This window comes from Porites lutea, chromosome 6, assembly GCF_958299795.1.
Source record: "Porites lutea chromosome 6, jaPorLute2.1, whole genome shotgun sequence".
In the NCBI taxonomy this organism is placed as follows: Eukaryota; Metazoa; Cnidaria; class Anthozoa; order Scleractinia; family Poritidae; genus Porites; species Porites lutea.
The window spans coordinates 22,483,123-22,509,460 of NC_133206.1; the positions used below are offsets into that span (position 1 = coordinate 22,483,123).

Genomic DNA, 26,338 nt, shown 5'->3' on the forward strand with positions numbered 1-26,338 from the left:
TGAATTCACAGTCAAGGTTTACAACACATAACACCCAACATACTGTAAAATTGCGAAAAAAAGCCCTTCCAAATATAAGGCCCCCAAACTTGTAACGCAAAAAACCCTCCGTTAAATCGCCCCTCCAAATATAAGCCCCCCGGGGGCTTGTACTTGGAAATTGCCCTCAAATACAAAGTAAAACAAAGCAAAAACGGCACAGTAACACAAAAATATTTGTAATTGCAAGCCAGAGAGCTATTACGTGTGCCAAATGATTGTGTGCCAAAAAGTTTCACAGTTTATTGCTGTTTGCCTAGTTCACTCTTCACTCGTGGCTAGGTCCATACAGGCAAAGCACTTGAATGGCTGAGTTTTAGAAATGTGTACGTCCTCAAGGCGAGTTTCAGTTAAAACTTTCTGCAAATTACTGACAAATTTCCTTCCAGCTATCTGAACTATAATGTAGCCCAATCGATTTTGAGACGTAAATTTCCCTCCGAGTATAAGACTAGCCGACTTTGAAACACAAATTTCCCTCGGCACTATAAGTTCCTCAATAAGCGCCTCAAAAAAGGCCTTTAAAAAATATAAGTTCCGGGGCTTATTTTCGGAATTTTACGGTATTTACAAAATCGAAAACATCACAAAATTAACATAATCATGCTCCTTCTTTATGGCAGTGTTCACACTATACTGCAGGGTAGCTATGTCTGAAATCATACGCGTGATTTGATATCACAAGTATGATTTCAGACTAAAATTGCACGACACGAAGTTCAATTACCACTTTATTACATCCATTTTGAAATCGCAGAATTTAGTCAGTACTAATATTTTATTGATCGAGTAGCCGGTTTATTAAAGCCGAAACAAAAAGGCTTTTACATCTCATTTTGTATTTCAAAACAGAAATGATGCGATATAGAACAAAAATGACGCGATTTGGAACAGATGCGATTTAGAGCAAAAAATGGTGCGATTTAGGAATAAATTACACTGCTGAGAGCCAATCAGATTGCACGGATAGCCAGTGATTTCAAAGTGGATGTAATAAGGCACGTAAACCATAGCAAACAGGGCTTCTGTTCTCACACAACAAGACTGATTTCAGCACGATTTCTGTAACGGAGCAAAGTTGCACCCCACTCATCTCTAAAGTGGAGTGTCCCATACCGGATAGGTCTTACTTTAGAAAGCTGGTTTACTAACTTAGAACAAACGCCACAGAATCGTAGCCAACAGTTACCAGCGCCGTACAAACGACTTACTGACGAGATCAAGCAAAACTAACTACGAGAGAACGACTGGAGAACTGACAAATGAACTAACAATAGACGACTGTTTAACTGTGACAATAGACGGATCAAAACGCACCAATTACTGATTACGAGTCTTCATAGCCAATAACATCACGGCTTAACTGACAGGCGACCAATAACATCGCGACTTAATTGACCAATCAGATCAAGAACCAGAGTATAATACCATCAACTGACGTGATACAACTCACTTTGACTCTGAAGATGACTACCGCACAGGTTGTCGAAACGTCAGTCACTGTCAACAACAACAGTCCTAATCAGCACTACGTTCACCGGGACGATCAAACTCAACCTACTTTTGTTCATACCATACTGGGACACTTTTCACATCAGCACAAAAAGCTATCCAGTATAGTGTGAATATGGCCAAGTGTTGCCTTACTGCGCGTTTCACAAACATGCGAACTCTAAGGTTCAAAAGCCGCCTTCACAATTGCGTTTTTCGCTGCCGTCAATCATAATAGACCTATTCGGCTAACTCAATGTTGTACCCAATTCAAACCCTTTGGGAATAAAACGTTTTGTTTCAGGAATTTCCACATCATTTAAATGTGAATGCCACATTATAATGCAAATACAATACACAAAGAATCTTATCCCCGGGAGATTTGAATTGGGTACAACATTGAGTTAGCCGAATAGGTCTATTACAATCACAAAACACACAAAACGGACCAAAATCCACCAATCACCAATTACAAACCATGAGCTTTTGAACGTGTTAAAGTAAAGTTCTGTTTGCTAAGAGGTTCGCTAAGATGATTGACGGCAGCGAAAAAAGCAAACGTTAGTTGGCTTTCGAATTTCAGAATTCGCGTGTTTTTGAAAAGCGCAGTAATTGCCAAGGATAATGAATACAACTTCAAGGAGTTGGGCAAATTTTGTCACATTGGGTTACTATTTCCCAGAAAAAAAGCTTTAGAAAAACAACACAAGTTCTTTAACTTTCCTTCTATTGACTCACTTACTTCAACTTTACTTAAGAAAAAGTACTCTGTTTATCAGTCTCCTCAAAAGTTGTTTAAAATAATAATTATTATTATTAAAAAAAAACTTTTAAGGAGACTGATCGACAAAAAATTGCATTTGAGATAAAACATCATCTAAACCCGTAGAAAAAAGTGATCAAAATTAACTAAAACTTTACAAATGCAACTCAACAACTAAACGTGCTTCTTTCTAAAGCTCAGTTGTCTGTTTAAGTTCTGGGCATTGTGCATTTACCAATAGTTTTTGCTTCCGTTTGTGATCTGATTTTTGACCTTTCAATGCTGGTTTACACAAATTAATCTTCCCCCTTGTACTTTAATCTTATTACCAAGGACAACTCCCTGTTCAACCCAATAAAATTGCATTGAATGAAAGGATACTTATGATGAAAAATACAGTAACAAGAAAAGAAAGGGCAAATCTTGTGTAACAGCTGAGTGCAGAACTCATTGCTTGGCGTCGCATTTTTTGAGAGATGACGGCCTGAATCCAGCAGTACACCATTCCCAAACCAAAGATCATAAGTGCTCCAATCATATGCACAGGCAAAGAGTTAACCACCTAAACATAGATAAACAGTGAAATAAACCTTAAATAAGTGAACTACTTTTACAAGTTTAAAGTTATATATTTTTCAAAAAAGAAAAATCGGAACGTATTTGACATTAGGTCATCACCAGGGTAAGAAAATACCCTTCACTAATTGCATATTTTATATCCTTAGGTAATTCCTGATGGGAAAAGTTTTGCAACGTATAGACTTCCAGCAGTCTCTCTTTTTTCTAAGTCCGTCAAGTGAAACATGATGACCACGCAAGTGATGAAACTTGACACTCGCGTGTGCAATACACTCCCCCTAAATGTGAAGAAAAAGAGAGACTGCTTCACCTTGAAGTCTAAAGAAAAGGCAAATATGTGCAGAACTCATTTAACCTCAGCAAACTTTATGACCAATTTTTTAAGAGAGTGATCTACTGGTAATATTTAACTCCTCACCATCTGTTGGACATAAGGGGTGGAGGGAAAGTGAAAAAGTTCAAAGTTATTAGATTGCTGTACATGTAACTTGAAAACCCAAAAACTACCTCGAAATTTTGTTCAAACTTGAACTTTGGAAGCTGATATTTTGCATTTAGATCGGAAGTTACAACCCATACACAGCTTTCTGGTACGTTTTACCTCTTTATAGACAGACAGTGACCAGAATATGGTTTGAGTAGCTTTAAAACAAGTTTTTGCCATAAAATTTCACAAGGCAAATGGGTTGATGAACTGAAAACTGGTGAAATTTAAATAATGCTTTAAATGTGCTTGTCTTTGGTTTTTTGGCTCTGCCAAAGTTGTGAAGTTGAAGACCCATGAAATACAGGTTCCCAAATTTTGTGAAATTAATTTGCATGAAATTGTTTACAAGCTTTGAATACGGTTACAAAATAATATAATCTGCTCTTTCTTAGGAACAGAAAATCTCTTATTTCCTTGAAGTTAATAAATCAGATTAAAAAACTCATTAATAAATCATAAAGAAAAACAAAAAAAAATTAAGACGGCATCTATTAGAAAATTGAGTAATTTTTATTTTCAGTGGACGAGAACCTTGTACCAGCTATAAATGTAAAGAGTCATGTGAAATAACTCCAAAGAAAAGGTTCTTAAGGGAGCCTGAGAAAACAAACTTCAAAAAGCTTAAAAAGGAAATCTTAAGTAACGTATGATGATTTTACCTGACTGTGTTTTCTCAATTCCTTTGAAATTTGAAATTTATTTTCTAGGAAGAACGTTTTCTTTGAAGTTATTTCATACAACTTATTACATTTATAGCTCTTGAAAAGTGTAAAAAGAATGCTATAAAATGGCTTAAAATAATCTGTTAAAAGGTATTTGTCCACTAAAAATTAAAATTATTCAATTTACTAATGGATTCCATCTTAATGTTTAATGAGTGTCTTTATATCTGATAAAGACACAACTAAACTTAACGTCCAATTTTTTGAACCAAATGAACCCCAAATCTAAATATTAATGCAAAAATGAGTTCTACTGTGATCTACATCAGAGATTTTGAAGCCACTCAAAAAACTTGCAGTTGTGTCTTATAAGGTGCGTCGAGTTTTTAAACTTGATAATACACTCCTGTTTGTTTTTTAAAAAGTACATAAAATGTAACAAACAATTGGGTAGGAAGGAGAAGCACTTTTTCTTCAAAGAAAGATATAATAATAATAATAATAATAATAATAATAATAATAATAATAATAATAATAATAATAATAATAATAATAATAGTAATAATGACAATGATAATGAAAATGTAATTAATAACCTGCAACAAAAAATGAATCTTACTTGAAAGTTTGCAACTACTGAGAGTCCTAAACAGGAGAGAGCACCAATCCATAACGACCAGTAGTTAAGTTTTTGTATCAGCGGCAAGGCAGTGATGTTGAATTCCGTGACATGCTTGTAATGAATGTACATGGCAACAAATGCTGCAAAATATCAAACAACACATTTTATAAATTAAAAAAATAATACTAATTTAACATTTTCCAAAATTAAAATTTATAAAGAAAAAAAACATGACAGCAACTGAGCTCTAGTTAGAATAATAATATAATAAATGCACTAATAGATTAATAGTAAATATACAGGGGACTAAACTCATTGCTAATGATGAGCTTGGGAGCAGGTGCCTTAAAGGTTAGTGGGGGGCCAAATGCAATAAGCAGAGAGGAGGTATCCATGGCAACCCTGGAAGCAGGAACCACCCCAAGAGTGGCTACTAACCGGCACCATCACACTGAACAAATTACAAAACCACCAGGCAGGGAGGGAGGAGAGGGAGCAAGAATTCGTAATGATTCACAAGAAGGCAACAAATTGATCCGCTACCATCAGCAAGAATCCACAATGATTTGCAAGAAGGCAAATATTGATCCACTACGATCAGCAAGCAAAGCTACAATGCAAAGCAACAATAGCAAAAGGGCACACAAGGAGCCCTGCAATTCCCCGCAAGCCGCCCCGTAGATTCACATACTGAAGTGGGAAAAGACCGCTGGCCAATTTGCTTGAGTTTAACTTTGCCTAAAGGATACATGTATTAAGCCACATTAAAAATATCATTCACTGAATTGTACATACTATACATGTTCATCCAGAATAAATTAAGTATCATAACCTACATGTACTATATGTGGCACAAAAGTTTTGTGGGTTATAATTTTGTGGTAGAGGGATAAACCAAAATGTTTGCAAGTAACTTTGTGACTAGTTTTGGTACTAGAAAATAATTCATGCAAGTTTTAGCTTTTTTTAGCATTAGTAATATCAGAACACTCAAAATGAATGTAAAATATAATGTACATGCCTTGTTGTACACAATAGATAATCATGGCCTGTCTTGCCCAGTGTGTTGTTTCCTTAGACAAGGAACATTACTCCACTTTGTCTCTCTTCGCCTAGGTGTATGAATGGGTACCAGTGACATGCTGTTGGGGGATTGACCCTGCGATGGACTAGCATCCCATCTAGGGGGGAGTAGCACTAATACTCCAAGGCATGCTTCATGCTTAAGAAACTGGGATAAGCTCAGGCCGTTTGGGCCCTTGGCTCATCTGTGTTTTTACCTTTTCACATAATCATGGCAGGGTCACTCAAAAATTATGTATTGCATGTACATCTTGAAAAGGATTTAAATTAAGACAATATTCTACTTTCTCTCCTACCATTAAAGCAATAATAATTCATTATGAAAATGGAAGTACAAAATCATAATGATTAGCAACCTCAAGAGCTGTGCAACAGATGGTAACTTCAATATGCAAATTATACATGAATATTACATACCAATCACTGCTGATATATTTAGGAACTGTCCAAAGATACAGCTCTGAGGTGGACGTGCCCCTGCATCACTAATTTTATATAAAAAATGCAAAATAAAGACAATAATTCTTGTTATTTTGATAGACAAAGGGGTGAATGGAATGAGCAGTATTTGTTGCAAAACAAGTCAGACACCAAACAAAACCAATGGAAATAATAATAGTGAATGAAGCAGCATTCACTGCTCGCTCAGCAATCCACATACTATCCACCTGGGAGGTAAATTTTGGCAAATTTATAAACCTCGCTCCTTGCTTGGCCTTATTCGTGAGGGACAAATGATTTTAAAATATTTTAACAGGTTGCAAAGCATGAATTTTCTTTATTGCCAAACATTTGACCATATTTACAACAGTAAAATATGATTGCTGAAGAATGTAGAGTCAAATACATTAACTCTTTAAAGAGTGACCAGTTTCATTACTAGTCATTCAAATACAGAGGTCGTAGGAAAATAATTCTCTTCAACAACACCATAGGCATGGTGCATGGATAACAATTCATTTGACACTTTCAAAAGCGTATTAAACTGGTTAATTTCGCAAGCCTGCTGGACAGCACTTGTAAATACTGATTTTTTATTTATGTAAAAACTAATAACTGATTTTATATTTTATTGACGATTAGATTATTTTACTGACTATTAGGCAAGTAATTTATTGTAGTTAGGTGTTCCCAACTAGTGTACATTGTATGATATAGCGACCTCGACACTATAATAAAGTTCTTACTTATTTACTTACTAACTTACAATATTGATGTGGAGAATATAATTTTGTGATAAATGTTTAACTCCAAAAAGTCACCATGATTTGGCCTCTCCGAGGTCATTTTCCACTGTGAGTAAAAAATTTAAAAATATAAAAAAATACAAACTGATAATGTTGTCGACTGGTTTAATTTTATCCTTGGTTTAAATTTTATTTTCCTTTGTTTTTAACTCATTATCAAACATTACCATACCCTAAAACAAGGGAAAATAAAATTTAAACTAGGGATAAAATTGAACCACAACATATGTTGATTGTCATATATTTACGCCTATCTTTTATTATATTTTTCACTTGCACTTGAAAATGACCTCGGAAAGGTGAAAATGTTATGACTTTTAGCAGGGCTGTCAAAAAGTTTTAAAGTAGCAGGCTGATAATGAATATTAGGCAGCTTTGGAACTAGCACTAAGGGATATTTTGAAAATTAGAGCCTCAGAAATGGCATTTCCAGGGGTTTTCAAGAGCTAGTTTCCACCGTGAATGGCATGTTGTTTTGTCAGAATACATGCAAAACTGGGAACAATGCCGCCGAAATGTCCCAGGCATTCCACGACATCACAGGGTTCGAACATTTCACAGATCTAAACCTGTTTTTAAGCATTCAATGTCATTCAAAACTGGGAAACGTAAGCTTTACAATTTTATTCGTTGGTGTATATTTTTTGCTAGCAGTTATATATGGTAGAAGGAGATGAAAGTAGCCGGCTAAGGATGGCTAATTAATTAGCCGCCGGTTTTGGCTGGCTACTGGTCCTTATTGCCAGCCCTGTTTTAGGGTTAACAGTTATCAAAGAAATGTATATCCAAGAAATTTCTCATCGAGAATATGATTGGTGATATATAACAATTCAATATAGTTGCTTTGGCAATTGGGCATATTTGGGCATACAGAACAATGCAATAATTTGCTTTCAAGAGTGACCACCAAACAATAGATTCCCATGCAGTGCCCAATTCAGGGGCACCCAATGAGAATATAGTTGAAAACCACTTAAACATAGCATTGTTAAACGTATTTTAGTATTTAAATGGTAGATAAAGGCATATTTTTATCCCCTAAAAATTTTTCATCTGTTCGGATTTCCTAGCTGAAAGTCTAGTGATCCGAAAATTATAGGGATCAAAACTTATCTTTTCGAAAATTTCAGTCAGAAAAAAGGTTCCCGAAAATTCTAGGTCACCTTTAAAGGGTAAAAATCCATTAAAAATGGGCAATTATACCATTTTTTTAGATGTTCGAAAATCCTAGGAGAGGCAGGCAAGCAAGAAATTTTACAGCAAATGTTCCGAAAATTCTAGATCTCAAATCGTCTTCCGAACAGATATTTTCCAAAAATTGTCGTCAGGTGCCCCTGCCAATTACCAATGCCCAAAGCAATCTTTATTGAATCAGCTATATATACGCAATATTGACCAAGTGCAAGTTCAAGATTGCTGAATATTAGCTGCCAAGTTCTTGTTTGTGTTTTTTAAGGACTGAGATGAAGTCAAGGTCAATAAAATAGCAAAAAAGAACGAGGCCGATTTCCAGCCATATGGAATCACTGGCCAAGCTTGGTCAATAACGGATTTATTACATGGCCATAAAGAAAAATTTTTCTTGCAGGACCAATGAAGGGAAATCCTAAGCGGGGAAGGGTAGCCAATCAGAACATGGGATTTGCTCCATCCTGCCCGTTAGCAAATTCAGCCATGTAATATTTTAATAGGATTTAAAGGGTTAAAACAACTACGTTTATCAAGATATGCTCCATTGCATTTTCTTCCTACCATATTTTTTTAAGATCAGATATATATTATTTTCTATCACTAGCATGCATTATTTAAGCAATAGAAAACGTTTTCTGTGTTTGCATGACCTGATATAAACACGAGAGGGGTTGGGAGAATTTGAGACAGTTATGCAAACCCGAGACGAAGTTGAGGGTTTGCATAACTGTTGAGAATTCTCCCAACGCCTCGAGTGTTTATATCAGGCTATGCAAACACAGGAAAAAAGTTTTCTATTGCTTTTATAAAATAACTTTCCCGAGAAAAAACGCAAAACTCTTTGTAAGGCACTGATTAAAAGAGAAATTCTTACCAGTCGCAAAATCTTGTCCACGAAGTCTTGCACGCGTAATCAGTTCTTGTTTTGCAAAAAGATGCTTTGCAAAATAAGGATTTTTCTCGCTTAAAACGGTCAGCTTAAGCGAAGAAAAATGTACACACCTTCTTTGTAACGATTTTCCAAGTTTCAGCCGACGAAGGAATGGGTAAATAAAGTAAACTTTTTGAGCTTTGAACTCGAAAACTTTTTCAAATTTGTGCTTGCGTGATTAGCGCGCGAAAAACCAAACAACTTGACGCCACAACCATGTTTACATACTCTCATGCAAACACTGCTCTTGGCCAATCAGAGCGCGCGTACTATCTTAGTTATTTTATAAAATATAGTTTCCTATATTATGGAAAATGAATTTTTTATCACCTACCTTATATAAGGCCACAGGGCGTTAACATCATTTTCATGAACAGCTATTGCATACCTTTTGTAAGACAACACAAAAGATATATTAGAGTAAAGACTTGAGTCTTTAACACAACTAGGGTTTTCATAACTTCCGTAACTTTCGAGTCTTTTTTCAACTTAACTCCAGTGTTTACATCAGGTGATAAAAACACTGCAAAAAGTTTTCTATTGTTGTGACAATAAAATAACTTGAGTTCACTGTTTTAAACTTGAATTTAAACTCGAATTAATTTTGTGCACACAAAAACTTTCCTGGTATTTCATTGGTGTTTATACCATGATAAATGGAGTTATCATTATTGTCAAATGTTACCGTTATAATAAATAAGAGGACTACTCACGAGGTGACAAAAGCAACCAAAGCAAAGAAACCAAGGACAACAGGAAGCAATTCAAGATAGACAATTCCAGATGCCATCAGTGCCACTCTTATTGCTGGTATTAGTAAGCCAAATTTCTGGAATATAATAATTATTATATCAATCAGTCAATCAATCAATCAATCATTTATTTTAACACGTTACGTCAAAGAGCTAAAAACTCGTTCAAAATATGAACGTGTATAAATAAATCTATTATAATTACAGCTTTATAACATTATTCAATTTTAAAAACAACTCAATAAATATATACATATAAAAAACTTGGTAATAAAAACATAAAATATAAAAAGCTAAAACCGACTAAAAAGTCAGATACTAAAAACGTGACTGGGAAAACTATAATACTCGTTCTAAAAACAGTTAAAAGCTACAATCGTGCACTATAAGACACGTTCTAAGAAGCTGCAGTTGTGCCATTTACTTCTGAAGTCATTAGCATCACTTGAAAGACGCACTTGAGAAGGCAAACTGTTCCATAACGTAGTTAATGAATAAGTGAAAGAATTCTTCTTAAATTTAAGATTAAAGTTAGGTAATTCCAAATTCAAGCCCTTGCCTCTTAGCCTATACTGTGTATGCCTGTATTTAAAAAGGCTTCCAATATAACTTATAATTTATATTATAATTTATAATTTATTTATAAAATAACTAAGATAGTATGCATGCTCTGATTAGCTGAAAGGCATGTTTGCATGAGAGTATGTGAACATGGTTGTGACATCAAGGTGTTTTGCTTTCAGGTGCTAATCAGACAAGCACGAATTTGAAAAAGTTTTTCAAATAAAAACTCGACAAGTTTACTTTATTAACCCATAATTCCCTCGTTGGCTGAAACTTGGAACATCTTTATAAACATGCTGTATGTCAAATAATTAATGCTACACTTGAGATCTACAAATTGATTGACTGGGATTCTTAGATACCCGGTATTAAGTCAAATTTATTGAAAATACCAGACTGTCGGTCATTTAGTGTTTTGAAAACCTTGACCGGTTGCAGGCTTTACAGTTACAGCGTAAAGGGTAAGCCTTGTTCAAGGTCTTGTTTGCTTTGTTCAAAGTTTTCTCTGACTGAGTTAGTTCTTAAAAGACACAGTGCTTCTCCTTTCCCTTTTTGCGACAAATTCCCATGATATCCCCGCGCATCGTTACTGTCCACGATTTTACAAAATTTTCAATTCCCCCACCTTCTTTCCTTTGAGCTTAAAACAATGTCGTGAATTTTCCCCTACCCAGGGGCAGAGAATCCAATCTATCCCCCTGTATTCCCCGGCATATTCCCCTGGTTGGCCAGGGCGTCTATCCCAAGGGCAAGCCGATGACATGTGAATAATGCATATCCAAAAATATAAAATCTTGGTGACAGCCTTGTCCTTTATTACAACCCATAATGGCTGTCTTCAAAGGGAAACAGTCTATCGCAACAAGAAGATGGTTCGATTTCTCGCAGTATGTAGAAGAAGATAAGGGTCACATGGTCTGACCATCTGACCCCAATGTGTAGAACCGGCCAAGTTTGACAAAAGTTTGCACAGGTGTGTGTGTGTCTGGAGACCGAAAGCTTCAGACTGTAAAAGCAATACTTTCGATTTCCAGTCACTCCCTCTTACGCACCTGACACGTTTAAAGGAAAACGAAAGTGAAAGATCAAAATTTCCTTTTTTGAGTTTCGAAAGAGAAGGAGAAGCAAGTTGAATCAATATTCAGGCAACGCGATCTAAACTTGTCATAGGTTCATACAATTAAAAACCAGTAGAAGGAAGAAAATGTTCTTACCTGATGAGCAAAGCAGAAGTATAACGAGCTATTTTCGAGGGTTTTACATTACGTTTTAGTATCGTGTATATCCCGTTTTAGCAGCTTGGTCGAATCTCAAGTTGTTAATGAATACTGCAGAGAATTGTGGGAAGATTGCTCTGTGAGCGCGGCATCTCTTTCTCTACGGTGAAGAATTTTTCTGTCTTCGTCTTTTCGTTCTTTCTCCTCTCTGCTTTTGTGGTTACTTTCCATCCTCAATTAATTTAACCTCTTTGAACGTATTACTGCTTGAAAACAAAACGACACCCAGCTGTTTTTGAGCACATAGTGTGGGGGGTTAGTGGGGGAGGGTCGGGACTGAGGGTACAAAAACAAAACAATGGGGGAAAGGAGGATTTTGCATATATCCCAGCATGCTTTGGTGCAATTTCGTTACGCTTGTTATGAAAATGGCGGGTTAGAGGCGGTCGTCTTTCCGGTAACGAGTGATTTTTAGCCTGCCATTTTGCCAATTTTGGCGTACTCCAGGTAAGTGATTTTACCATTTTTTACGAATTTCTCTTTCGAGTTTTCGTTAGATTTATTTTTTCGGCGCTTTATGGTCGTCAAGCCTTTCAATGGGGGTAGATGTAGTCCGGCCCGGGAGATAAACAGCTACTAATAAGTATCAGAGCGAGCTCCACTTTCCCTTCATTTTTATGGTTCTTTCTAAGTTTTGTTTTGCTTTGTTTTTTTTTCAATCACTTGACAACGAGAGCGTGGCTGGGTCCCCATGACCACGTGATCTGGATGGAAAATTGTTGTCGACTTTTTTTTGGGGGGGGGGGGGGGGGCTTTTTGGTGATTTCTATGATAGCACTCTCAACAAAACTAACGAGAGCTAAAAACGGCCTTATCCTAACAAATAGCCACACCCACCATCTCCACCTAACCTGTTGGCATTCTGCCCGCTATAACAAAAATGGCCATGATGGAAAAAGATAGCACTACCCAGGAGGAGTACTCGGTTGTTCAAGTGAGGGGGGGGTTAAGGTAGCTGGGAAAATTTGATGAGCCCCAATAAGGGCGAAACAGCTGCCCATGGCTGCTGCCACTGCTGGGGTGATATGGTTATGCGCATGCGTAAGAGTACTGGCCACACCGCAGTTGGTACGTAAGCTTCAGTGTATAATTTCGTATTGTAGGAAAATTTAGCAAGTATCACTCACTCCCGGGGTATCACTGAATGTATGTCCTTAGTAATTAGTAACGTCTTTGGGAACTCAAAACAATCTGAGGATTCGTGGTAGTGCCCACTTATCACAGCGCACAGTTCTGCAGTAAAATAAAAAAAACACACTTGTTTTGCTGTCTTGTGTTTTCGTCTCTGTTGTCGTACCCTGGCTCGAGACGTCCGTTCTGAAACTACCTAGGGGGTTTGATAAGCCACGCCTCGTTGACGCGGCTTCGCCGCGAACCATCAGTATCGATTAGCAAAAAATATCCTCTGGAAGCCAGGGTACTGTTGTCCAAGATTGCTTCAACAGAATTATTAAAATGAACAGTAATCCCCTATTTCCCTCCGCCACCCCCCACCCACATCCGAAATCAAGCAAGGGCGAAGCCTGTCAACAGACCTTAGAGATCGCCGAGCTATCTGGGAGCTAGAAACTTTTAATGCGAGGTTTCCGGTGAAGGTCAAGTCAAGTCTTTACAGGGACAAGGCAAGATGACCAAGATAGCGCTGTCCACCGGATAAATCTATATCCCCCCGTCTCTATATCCAGTGGTTGGCGCAAGTGGCTTCCCTAATACTTATCCTATCCAGTGGATAGCACGTTTGAACAACCGGGGCCTGTTACCCAAGGTATCGTCGAGCGGGCGTATGAAAATAAGAACCGCGAGGCATTTATTCACCGCAAGCGCAAAGGGGAGGGTTGCTAAAAAGACAAAATCGGAGAATTTTCTTTTTTTTCCCTCGTGCGGATTGTCGGAAGGAAAAAAAGAAAAGCGTCTCAGGACAGGCCAACGCCAGAGCGAAGGCCAAAACGCGCCATTTTCCCATCTTTGATTTGGGTAGGGAGACGGGGACTAAATCTCTAGTCTCATGTCCAAGATTCTAGCCTGTGAACGGCCCTTCAAGAAGGGAAAGGAGAAAAGATCAGACCTAACCTTCCTCGTGCCTTCTGTTCCTCCCATCGCTCGCTAAAAAGCTTAAGCCAGGCAGCAGAGAACCTTGTGCCTTTGTATCTTTGGTAATGTGGGGACAACATTTACAAAATGTCATTAAGAGAGATACGTTTTAATAAGAAAGTGATTCAGAGGTACAAATGTTTAAAAATTTAAGGTAATAGCCTTCAGCATACAACCTGCCTTATCTAATTTACTTCAAGTCTAACTATTTACCAGTTCTAAGAGTCTTAATTTTCAATTGCCGCCAATACAGTGAAGTAGCCATGGGGCAATAAATAGTGATCCTTTAGTTTGCTTTCTTTCTAGTCCTTTTGTTTTCTAAAAAAAGAATATCATATATGTACACACTATTAATTGCACCTGACAACCATAAAACGGATGACAGATACTCAAGGAGCTGACAACTCCCCTAAAATTCACTATTATCATATTACACCCAAGATTCACATCAGTGTAGTGGGAGCAACCCATGGAAAATATCTCTAAATTAACAGCATAACAAGACATTACAAGCCATTGATCAGTTATGACTGAGGTTGAAAAGTAGCAGCCAATTTAAATAAATTATTATTATTATTATGCTGGCAAAACGGAAAACCAGTTAAACCAAAAAAATGAAAATTGTAGGACGCAAAAGAAGCCCTGGCCAACCAAGACTCTTTCAGTGCACGTTCACTCACTTGACGACCCTAATAAAGGCTGCAAAGGAGAATACTTATCTTGCGACTGTGTTGCTCGTTTTTTCCTACTTTGCAAGTATGCCCTCACACCATTGCTGCTCTTGCAGTCTAATGCCAGGCATGGAAAAACTTATGCAAGAAGGTTGGTTTAAATTGTGTAACTGCAGGGGCTAATAATGTAATAATTTTTATTTGAAACATAATTAGGCAAAATAAGCCTTGAAACTTAGTTGAAAACTGCTCTTAAGGTTAGATATTTTCACATGGGTGCTTTTGTAAATTTATTTCAAAATCAATTTTTATCTACACAGTTCATTTGAACATCACAAAAATCTTTCAGTTAACCGAAAATTTCCTCGAAAAGGGAAAACAAAAACCCAGCGGCACAGTATAATAAATAATAATAATAATTTGTTATATAATACGAATAAGTTACTGATTGTAAAAAGTTGAAATAAAAATAGCTTAATGGTTCAATATTCCAAGGACTGATAACACATGAACATGTATAAAACCATACAGACTAGATTACAATATAATCCTCATGCACTGTCCAGTTATGTAAACACTTACAGCTGTAGAATGAAAGCCTATTCATTTGCATTACAGCAGTTTCTGCTTTAAGCATGAAAACAATAAGAAATTCCATATGGCAAAGAATGTTATGGATACAGGTGTATATGCAACATGTTATGTTGCAAATTCATCCAATGAATACTGCAGCTGAGTACTATGAAATTGGCAAATATTAAACTATAGTAAAATGACAATAAATATTTTTATTTCTATATCATGTAACATGAAAGGCCTTGTGTTAAATAAATATGAGTTTTTACTATCAATCGACAATGTAACTAAGGAAAGATTTTGAATTTCAATTGTAACTAGCCTATGCCACAGACAAAACTAAACCTCTGGTAAAGTCCGTCTGGGAACCAGCAACAAATCCTTGCTCTGGGTTCCCACCTGTGTACCATGATCTGAGTATGTAGCATGATCGGCTTTTTAACAAATTATTGTTGGTTTTACGATCAGGTTAAAGGGAAATTCAAAACGCATTTTAAGTAATTCATTAAGTCCATTTGGGTCCCAGAAAAAGGATTTTGGTGCTACTTCACAGACATTACTAACAGGGATAGATTACGTCTGTGATGGAGGCTAACTTCCAACTAGCTAACATTCATTTCATATTGAAAACATGGCCACCCACCCTAGAAGTCAAATGACAAAGGTTATAATAATTATATAACACGTAAATTATTACATCCACATGTATCCTATACAATAACTATGGAGTTAAATAATTATTATTATCTACATCAACAGGAAAAAATTAACACCAAGCTGAAAATGAATTTAAAGGATCACTTACCCAAATTCCCTCAAAAAGAAAGGAGAATCGACTTAAGAAGACTCCTCTGGAAATAATGTATCAAGGAGCTCATCCACATTGTTTAGGACAACATCGGCCTCCTTTTCAAGGAATGTCTTACTACCTGCCCCACTGAGCACACCAACAGTAAGGCCCAGCCCTGCTGAGCGACCCATTGTGGTGTCAGCATATGTGTCCCCAATTATAACAGTCTGTGTTGGGCAGACATTCAACTCTTTGCAAATTTCAAGAGCAGTTTCAGGGTGGGGTTTGGGCTTTGTATCTTTGTCATCTCCACATACAATCTTATCAACCATTTCCATCAGTCCTAACCTGTCAAGAGCTGACATAGTGCCCTCCCGGCTATCTGCGGTGCATATAGCAGTCTTCACCCCCTTTGCCCTTAGTGTTTCAAAAATGAGTGGCAAATCACCCAAGGGTTGTAGCGTGTCATGACTTCCACTATCAAACTCCTTACAACAGTTGTTGACCAGCTTCTCTGCTCTGTCTCTGTTCACACCACAGTCGACTAGAACAGAGACAAATACTTTCATGATTTCAGCTATAGTAGCATGGGCCAGCAGACCTCCATCCGTGTAAGCGCGAGTCTTTGGACAGAACCCCACTTTTTGGTACAGTTTGTCTGCCAGATCCAGCCCAGTTGCTGCTTCAAGTTCACGTACATAGCTCTCCATCCATGGTATCCAGACAGAATCAACATCAATTAAGGTCCCATCCTTGTCAAATATGATAAGAGATGGATCAAGGGAGTCAGCAGATGCAGATGACCCAGAGCTCTGCCCATCGCCAGCAAGGGATGAAAAACATGCGGAATAACCACCACGACGAGGAAGCAGTGGTCTTGCCCAAGGGGCATTACCTGCAGGAGGCAAGCAATATTAGCAAAACAAACAGGGGGGAAGGGACATGTCAAAAAGCCACTGATGACAAGACGGGACTTCTTGCACACACACTATCCTTTGACACCACCCAACACTCTCATGAGGCTTGCTGTGCTGTTGTAATGCACAGCCAACCAAAATTTATTTTTTACCCTATGCAGGGAGGAGGTAACAATTTGCTTACCTTCCTAAACATGCAAAGGGAAAGTTTACTATAAAAATATTAATATCAATAAAGTAATAATTAGCAGCTTTTACCAAAACAATATGACTGAAACAGATGTACAAAACTGAAGGAGTGCACAAAGATAAAATGAGTTTTTGAGAATATTAAAAGATGAATATATTTAATATTATAGTCAATATTAGTAAAAATAATTGAGTTATTATTGTAGAGTTATTTTATTATTAAAATTTTGGCTAATTAGTTGTTTTACTCCTCCTCCCCACCAAACAAGATTAAAACCCTTTAATACCTTGTAATGTACGACCTTCTCTCCAAAGGTCCCTGTCAATGTATGGTTGTTTCAATGACGATGATCTGACTAATTGTTCTGCTTCGGGTGGAGGACCAAAGAGCTTGTTGTAATCATAACCATCAGTGCATTGCCTGTTGATAATTACAGGTCAGCACCACATAACAGAAGGCCTTCAACAAGCAGTGCTTGCAGGCCTTAAAGCATATAACTACAGTATTAATGGTAGTACAAGTGACCTTTATAGTATAACAACCTCCATCACAAAATATACCGGTGAAATACACTGTTATTATTCTGCAGAACAACAATAGCTCATCTAATCACAACAAAAATATATAGACAGCGATCATTAGAAACTTAACAAAATTATTATTCGTGACTCAGTCGAAATGACCAATCCAAATTAATGATTCTTGCAAATACTGGTATATCCAAAGAGGTTGTTAATTACAGCACAACATACTTACCTTACACCCTCATAACAGTGCCTTGACCCCCTTCCAATTTAGTACTAATCAAATTTACATCAACATGTTTTGGATAACAGCAAAGTCAAAATATAAGTTGATAGAACAATGCTTCAAGTGACTTCTGATAAACTGCTACAGGTAGAGATTCTCCTTCCAAAATTTGCCTTTTAAAAAGTACACATGAAGTCCCCTATGACTAAAAAGCAACTTTTAAAGAAAACTAAATGACCATTTGATGCATGGTGCCATATTTGGAAAATAAATGTAAGCTCACCCCATCTTACATGCATTTTGAATAGCAACAAACAGCAAGTGCACTTTTCAAGTAATATTAGGCATGTTACGGCACAAATACAAACGACTGTTCATTTACAAAGCTCTTCAGAAAAAAACTTGAGCTGAAAAATGCTCAAACATTATACAAATTTAACATTACAGTGTTATCACAATCTACAAACTTTCCTGACAGCAATGATCAGGTAATATTAAAAACGGTGCAGGGCTTTTCCTAAGTGCTGGTTGTTTATAAGTGCATTGTTCTTGGTGTAAACCCTCCTTAACCCTGTTCTACATTTTCCTCAAAACAAGCACAGTCCAGATTTGATTTGCACATTTTCAAGCAGAATGTCACTGGTAATTTGAGTAGTATGTTTTAATGAAGTTATAATGATTTTGGGATTATTAAATTTGTAAAGTCCAGAACTTTATGCTCTTACTAAAAACCCTGCTCATGGCTTTACAATCTGCAAGACAAAGTGTTCTACAACGTTGTCTGGATTATTTTTATTTTAACTCCTCTGGGAATCTTGTTCAGGAAGGTTGTAACATACCATGGTTTACCTAAAAAAGTTTTAAAGTGAAAAAATTCTGTGAGAAATTGCAACCTGAAGCAGTTATTACTTGAAAACATTGTAGAAAAACAAATTAGTAACATTGAAATATATTCAGATCGAACCAATTGAAAGAAAACAGATAGATGTAAGATAGAAAATTTAGATGTTAGGAGTCAAAAATAAGAATTGATCTTGCCTATTTAGTTACACTGTTGTGAAGTAGGTGAATTGCACCAAAAAGAAAGAAAGAATTTATTTTGAGAAAACTTGAGCACTGCCACCAACAAGTCATCTTTAAGCTGAATTTCTGTTACTACAAATGTGTTCTAAAGAGCTGTTATAAAGCTCCAAATTTGCTGAAGCACTTCGTTTCCTTTCAACATTAAACTTAATAAAACTTGGCCAAAACTCATCATAGTGTAAGCCTTTATTGCACTTAAAGTGCAACTGAAACAAAAATTGCATTAACTGTTTTTACTTTTACTACTTAAAAATTAATAGTTTTTTACCAGGGCTTGATCTGCTAACCGTGTGATGCAATGCATTTATAATAATCAAATGTAAGTCGAAGAAATTTGCAACTGTTTACGAGAAGGCCAAAGTTTGCTTTCCCCTTTTTTTGCCCCCAATATTTTTATTCTTCAATTCCACTTCTACTGGTGCCTTATCTACATTGGGATATTTGGAACTGATGCTTTTCTCTATTAAGGGCTTTTTGGTACGGAATAGTTGTTTGCTTTAAAAATATCCCACACACAGAGTTGTTAGCTCTTCCATGCTTCACCTGCAAACTGTGCGACATCATGTGGTAGAAAATGCATCCTCGGTGGGGAAGCAACAGGTTGCTCCCATTTGGATAATGGAGACATTAAGATTCACGTTTATGCCAAACGGTAAACATCAGATTCAAGTTGAAAATTTCTCAGAATAGAAAATAAGCAGATAAAAACTGTCCAGAAAATTCTTATGTATAAAACTGGTGTGAAACTACTTATTTTTTAGTTGAAGTAATAAACAGTTAAAGACAATTAGGGAAAAAACTTGGTCACGTGGTACAAATTCAGGTTGGCCATTTGGCATAAACGTGAATCTTAATCTCTCTAATATAGCCAAAACAAAACTGAAAAATCCCATTGACAAATATTTCCTATGACATTAAAAAGGTTATTTTACATATTAGTTTAATCTTAAACTTATTATAGCTCTTTAACCGGACCAATAATATTGGTTTCACTTCGTCCTGAGACTAGCAGTAAACAAAGAAAACTGAAACTTTCAGAACAATGTACAATGCACACATGATCAAAAATATTGTTAGCCAAAAAATTCATCAACCTACTCTGAATTCTTTGTTACAAGTACAAGTCTTCCATCATTGTTTGAACCAAACCCAAGGCTTTGATGCCACACACATTGAGCTGACAAGCCTACAAATCAAAAGGTAAACAGGTTAGCTTTAGACAGACATGTGCTACATTGAATTTGGCTTTACAGACTACTCACAAACAGTGCTATTTTCTAAAATAAATGCCCCTGGCATTATTATTTTATTTTTCATAATATTTGCATAGTGGACCTGGCTAGCTGGTTCTTGTATAAGGTATGAATTTTTTCTTTGACATCTTGGTTTTAGAACTGCTGGCTTGTGAGTTTAGGCGGAAGTCTAACTATAATTTTTTTTTAACCAAAACCCTGCCCACTTGACTAATGGAGCTATTCCCAGTGCATATATTATTTTTACTTTCTGGCAATTTTTAAGAATTTTCCAGCTTTTACCCAAAGGCTAAATTAAGTTCATGTCATGTTGCACACTTCAAACATGATGACAACTTGCACTGGCCATTGATACTGACACAAGACTGACCTTAATCCAATCTACAGGTAGCTTGTAAAACTACACAAGTTTTCCAATCAGATAAAAGCTAGTGCTAAAGTACAAGTTTTAAGTACTAAAGTAAAGCGATTTCAAAAACCAAGCAAGAATCAAACTTTTAACTGATGATGCCAAATCCAACAAAAGTAAATTGAAAGTCAACATTCTGACAGTTTTTCATTTTCACTAGCCAGTTGGGAGTTGTCCATTTGATTAAAGGTAGAAGAACAATACAAGAAACTTCATTTAAAGACAAGATGTTATGTCATCAGTTTGGACTTTTTTGTTCTCTGCATACACAAAGAACCAGAAGAATAATAATCCTCTTAATACCTAAACAGCAAACACCAAAATGTGAATCCAATTTTGCCTATAAAATGATAAATGATGCAAGTTATAAGCATTACCTGAAAAAGAAGGCTGTGTTTTTATCGATTTCCTCAGACACCTGCTTTGAACTTGGAGAAAACTTGAGACTTTTCTTGTACATCCACGAAGAGCCATATTCTTTTAATCCAATGCAACAAAATCAAACTGCGGCAAGGAAGATGTATGAAAGAACCCTGGTCAACAATTATTTATTCAATGCGGTCTACAAACTGGCCTTAATCATGCATACGGTAATTAAGTTACCGGATATAAACAAAACGCTTGAAATAAACAAATTGAGATGTTGTGCAATAAAATATTCGCTGATCGAACAAGCTCAGAAATTCCAAAGTTTCCACAGTGGTCCAAGACGCGTTCCTATAGCAAATCATTCCAAGCGGCCCAGCGACTCAGAAAACGTTTATTTTTCGACCGACACGAACAAGGTGGTACCAAGAATTGTTAGCATAAAAATTTCGGTTGCGAGTTTCGCGGCGTAATAACTTTTCAGATTTTGATTGTACTAAAAGCAGAAAGCGGAATTACTTCTGTCAGGTAAAAAAAACTTGCGCCTTTCATATCAACAAAATATTCGAGGTAGAAATAAGGTACATATTTTCCGCTCTGAAACCGCGCGAAAATAAAATAAAACTGGATGAAGTTCTGAGAATCTCAAGCTTGAGCTTAGTACACCTGGACGCGAGATCTCTCATTGTAGAACCAAAAACCACAGAAAGAACTGTAAAAAATAATCATTTCCCAATAAAACGAAGTATGTACTTTTCTAAATTTATGAAAAAAACTGTTTACTGAAAGCCTCGGCGGCAGCATTCGAAGATACAAAGGTCAACTCTACGTTAACCGAATTTCTGCGGGTTGACAAGGAAAACTTGACGGGGACAAGCAAAAGAATGTTCGAACTTACCTCGGCTGTTCAATATTGCGTGATATAACGAAAAAAGTGCGTAAAACCGGCAAAAGTTCTGTTTTCGTAAAGTCCTATAAACGAAACATTCACACCACTTTCCGCCATGAAAGTGATGCCGTAATGAGCCGGCTTTCGATTATAAAGCAAAATTTCGTCACGTGTTGATAGCGTCATCACTAACAGGCAGAACCGGTTTTTCCTGTTTCGTTTTCACGTGCTCATCGTCACACCATCAACAATATCACCCCATCCCAGCGAACACAGACGTATTTCCGGTCGTCGCTTCTCTTTTGAAATTAAAAAAAAATGGAAAAGTTTAGATTTTAAGCGGTTCTCTTTTTATTTTCCAATTCCTTCTTTTATCATTTATTCCCGCAATTTAATTTGGTTGGCTGCTAGTTGCGGCTAAAAATGGCTAGCAATAAGCACACTTTTCAATTTCTTTTCCTTGTTTACTTTATTATTATTATCATTAGAGAAAATACGAATGAGGTAAACGTTGTACGTCTGATCCACCCCTTCATGACCTTCATGATCCTTCATGGGCCCTTCATGCAAGCCGCGGTGAAATTTTGCATTTCAAGCCGACCCGCGCGTTTCATCCGCCCGTTAAATCGCATGGCTACCCTGACTTTTACAGAGAAAAAATACAACAACAATAAAGATGATTCTTTCTTTCGACTGAATTTTAATGTCTTTCTTAACGTAGATAACAGAGAAAGAGCTGGAGCGAGAGATAAAAAACAAAGAGACCAAAACGTGAAAATTTTATAGCGGCGGTGAGAAGATGAGAGATGCTAGCGGCCAGCAAGGTGAAAATGACTAATGAGCGGCAGCGACGAAAAATGTTAACAGGAACACATACGACATCAGTCTTCCATCGTGTAGCTAGGAAGTAGGCCTAGCTACAAATCCGGATATTTTTTTTGATATTTTAAGAAACTTATGGCCCGATCATAGTTTAGAAAATTACGATGTATTATATAAGGAAAAACATTGAAAAAATGATTAAATTTAGGATTTTGCTATGGTTACTAAATTACTTTTATGAGTTCACACAAGTTTTTTTCTTTAAAAATTGAGATGAAATCTACCTTGAGGCTCAATTAAGTGTCAACAGTGGCCCTGTTCAGCGGTTTTCCTCACGTATATTTTATCCCATGGACTAAAAGCGAGAAGTCCAAAGACTACTGCAAAGCTGATTCAGAACAACGTGTGTTGTTTTTTCATACCAATAATTCGGCTGGCGATACCAGCCTTCTTCAGGTTTCCAGATGCTAATGAGCCTATGTAGGAATCACAATATTATATAAATGGGGAATGTCGCAATAAAGATTGTTTAAAAGAGATCGAGAGGCGGAAATGACGTACAACACCAAAAAAACTAGAAAAAAAAAAAAAAAAACAAGGATATCGTCACGGCGGTTTAGGCCATTAGGTTCAAGAGTCAATTGTGCCACTTGTTCATACATTACTAACCGCCTCACAAGTTATACTTTTTACGCTACAGGTGAAACACGCTCCATCACTTCACATTACTTGTAATAGTGAAACACGTGATCTGCATGGTTCAATGTAACCGTTGTAATTTACAATATAGAGGTGAAAATAAGCGACGCCTCAAGGACAGATTTAACGAACACAGACGTGCAGTCGACAAAACTGACATTAAGTTTAAACCCACTAATGTTTCTGAACACTTCCTCTCTCACTCTAACCATTCTCACACTAACATGCAGTTAATCCCACTAGAGAAAATTCATTCTTCACGTGACTCAGTTCGTAAGGCTAGGGAGTCGAATTTGATAGATAAGGCCATGACTCTTGAACCGATTGCCTAACCCGCCGTGACGAATTATTCTAATCCATATCCTTGTTATAGGTTTTTCTTTTCTAGTTGTTTTTTTGTGTGTGTTGTACGTCATTTCCGCCGCTCCCTTTTAAACAATCTTTATTGCGACATTCTCCATATATAATATTGTGATTCCTACATAAGTTCAGTAACATCTGTAAACCTGAAGCAGGCTGGTATGGCCAGCCGAAATATTGTTATGAAGAAACAACACACGTTGTTTTGAATCAGCTTTGCAGTAGTCTTTGGAGGCTTCTCGCTTTTGGTTCTTAATATTTTGGCTGATTAGAGCTCTTCAAGAGTCCAACGTTTACAATTAGCAGGAGCCTCTTCGTCCACGGTTTTTGCAGTTAATTTAATTTCTTTGTTATATCCCATGAGTCTTAGTAAGTTCGACCTGAACAAAATGGCAGATGCTGAAAGTTCGGAGGCTTCTGTTCCTGCCGAACCTGAAGCGGTTCCTACAGCAGAAGCGAGTAGACTAAAAAAAAGCACAGTAGCATCGCATTCAGACAAACTAAGATCGCCAGCTCCTAGTGATTATCAGTTTATCAGTTTATAAAGTCGATATTTATAGAAAAATGTTAAGCGAATATTTGAGATATTCAGAATTTTTTCTGATATTTAGGGAGGGGGGGACAAGATATTTAGGAAAAATATCAGGAAGTTCCGGAGGCATATTCTGGCGATTTTACGTGATATTTGTTGCTAGCTGGAAGTTTCAAGTTGTAGTCATGCAAAACAACGGCAAGAAATGTACAAAAACGTCTGCTGCACCTGCGAAATTGTTTTTTTTTTGCTAATTGGATTAATGTTTTCGTTGCCTTCGATCGCCGCTTAGCATTGCCTGATTTTATGTTTTGTTTGAGTAAACCATAAATATTAACGAGAGCTACTGTCTACTATGCACAAACTAATTGAGTAGTCCAAGCCTGATTCGTCCATAAGAATTGATTCGTTCAGTTGTTATCTCGGCCCATTTTCTAATTTGAGAAAGTGTCAACTCGTCATTAACTGTATCTCATATTTCCCCATTTCTAGCCTGCGTGGCAGCCGGCAAAAAAGGGAGGGGAGGGGGAGAGGGAGAAAAGCGCGAAAGAAAAAAGGAAAGTCCCTTACCCTCTCTCCCCAATCCCCATCCCTTTTACCCTTCCTTCCCGTGATCCCTTACGCCCTTGCCCCTTTCGACACTTGCTACGCAGGCTACCCTATTTTCCCCTCCTTGCGCGCCCGAATTCTCTCTTATAGCTTCCCCTTTTAGGCCAGCAGACCATGGTGAAGTGCGACTATCCCAACAAGCCCCTCACTCTAGCGTGACCCTCGGCCCTATCAAGACCAGAGGGTCCCAACGATTCTTTAGCAACCGTGGTTTATTTGGCGGGAAATCGTATGGTAGCTGTTATTTTTTAGCGGGAAACCGCATGTCCAACGGCCTATAACAAGAAAGCAAAAATAAAAACAACAACAACAACAAAATGACTGATCAGCACAGGGCAATCATTTGTTGGTTTTAAAGAGAAAGTCAAGTTGGTCCAGGGCAACTAATCCAGGTAAACTTAATTGCTTCTTTTATGAAAGCCCCCCCCCCCCCCCCCCCCCTTGCGTTGACATTCTAGATTTTTTTTATTTAGACATTGACATGGACGCTTTATTTTTAATACGTGGTAAATACACTTAGCCATACGGCTAGACATTTTACAGATATCCCACGGGAAGACTGACACTATCGAACACGTAGCATGCATAGATATCGAATCCTGATATAGGTTGTTGAACAAATTATTTATTTTAATAAAGTTGAACTCAACCTCGTGGTTGAGTTGAGCTTAGGTAGTCTATAATTTCAATGAAACTGTCTTGCTAGAAACTTCGTTTTACAATTACTGATGAACTTATAAAATGGGTCGTTTGTTTTTCTCATTTAGGTAATGGTCGTAATGTGGCGACTTAAAATTGACTTGTGTATCACAGTTCGCGGTTAATTAAAACATATAGCCATATAGGAGGAACATTTTCACATGCATTATTATCTAACTGCTTTTGTCAGGAGCCTGCTTTTGTCAACTTTTACCCTTAGTTTTCGATATGTAAATAATTTCCTTTTTTGTGAATCAAGCATGGCTGCCGCGAGCGATTTGGCTCGTCATGTTTCGCCCCATGTATTGTAGGTATTCCGGATACCGCATTCGGCGACTTTCTTTGCTTGTGGAATCGGAATCCTGGGCTTTGGAATATGGAATTCACCTGACGAATGGAATCCAGAATGCAAGTTCCATTGACAAGAAATCCCTAATCCAGGGCCGGGGTGCTTACCATTTACACAAACCAACCGGGAAGAAATCGTGTGCAAAAACAAGAAAAAAAAAACTATAAAATTTGACATGGTGGGAGAACGACCCGCTACAATGAATACTCAAATCAGCTGGACAGCGCATGTTTTCTGAGGCTCCACAAACGGAATGGCGCGAACCATTTGATTTCCCATTCAGAATTTCCGGTTTTCCATGTAAATGATACGTACCCTAGTTTACTTGCAATCCGGAATCCACAGCGTGGATTCTAAAATCCACTACTGTCTTAGAAATACCAACCTAGTTCCCAGGGTACCCTTCTACTCGGCCCTCGTGGCGCTGTCACAATGATGTGGGCATCCCCATTCCCAAAACCCTAGTGATATGGGCATCCCCTATGACCCTAACCCTACCCCTAACCCTAACCCAAATCGCTAAGGTAATATGAGAAGGGGATGCCCATATCACTGGGGTTTTGGGAATGGGGATGCCCAAAATGTGGAAATGCCC

General features: G+C 37.3%; 2 protein-coding genes across 3 annotated transcripts in view; both read right to left on the minus strand.

Moving 5' to 3' along the window:
• Nucleotides 1-11,717, minus strand: part of LOC140940524 (DNA damage-regulated autophagy modulator protein 2-like) — a 19,801-nt gene extending 8,084 nt beyond the window's left edge. Inside the window, exons 1-6 of the mRNA XM_073389510.1 lie at nucleotides 11,626-11,717; nucleotides 9,809-9,924; nucleotides 9,430-9,483; nucleotides 6,144-6,211; nucleotides 4,641-4,783; nucleotides 2,675-2,855 (exon numbers count right to left, since the gene is read on the minus strand). Of these exons, the coding sequence (XP_073245611.1) occupies nucleotides 2,675-2,855; nucleotides 4,641-4,783; nucleotides 6,144-6,211; nucleotides 9,430-9,483; nucleotides 9,809-9,885 (523 nt within the window). The 5' untranslated portion in view covers nucleotides 9,886-9,924; nucleotides 11,626-11,717. The remainder of the gene's footprint in view (nucleotides 1-2,674; nucleotides 2,856-4,640; nucleotides 4,784-6,143; nucleotides 6,212-9,429; nucleotides 9,484-9,808; nucleotides 9,925-11,625) is intronic.
• A 2,155-nt stretch (nucleotides 11,718-13,872) lies between these two features.
• LOC140940126 (pyrophosphatase PpaX-like) lies at nucleotides 13,873-22,885 on the minus strand. 2 transcript variants are annotated; one of them, XM_073389019.1, is made up of 5 exons: nucleotides 22,780-22,885; nucleotides 20,796-20,922; nucleotides 19,855-19,942; nucleotides 17,210-17,343; nucleotides 13,873-16,711 (listed from the first exon to the last, which is right to left on the minus strand). In XM_073389019.1, exons 2-5 carry the CDS (start codon nucleotides 20,890-20,892, stop codon nucleotides 15,864-15,866), a joined length of 1,167 nt encoding a protein of 388 aa, XP_073245120.1. In that variant the 5' UTR covers nucleotides 20,893-20,922; nucleotides 22,780-22,885; the 3' UTR covers nucleotides 13,873-15,863. The 2 variants fall into 2 exon arrangements, with proteins under 2 accessions (XP_073245120.1, XP_073245119.1); XM_073389018.1 differs by lacking the exon at nucleotides 22,780-22,885 and adding an exon at nucleotides 21,683-21,925.
• Nucleotides 22,886-26,338: the final 3,453 nt, after the last annotated feature.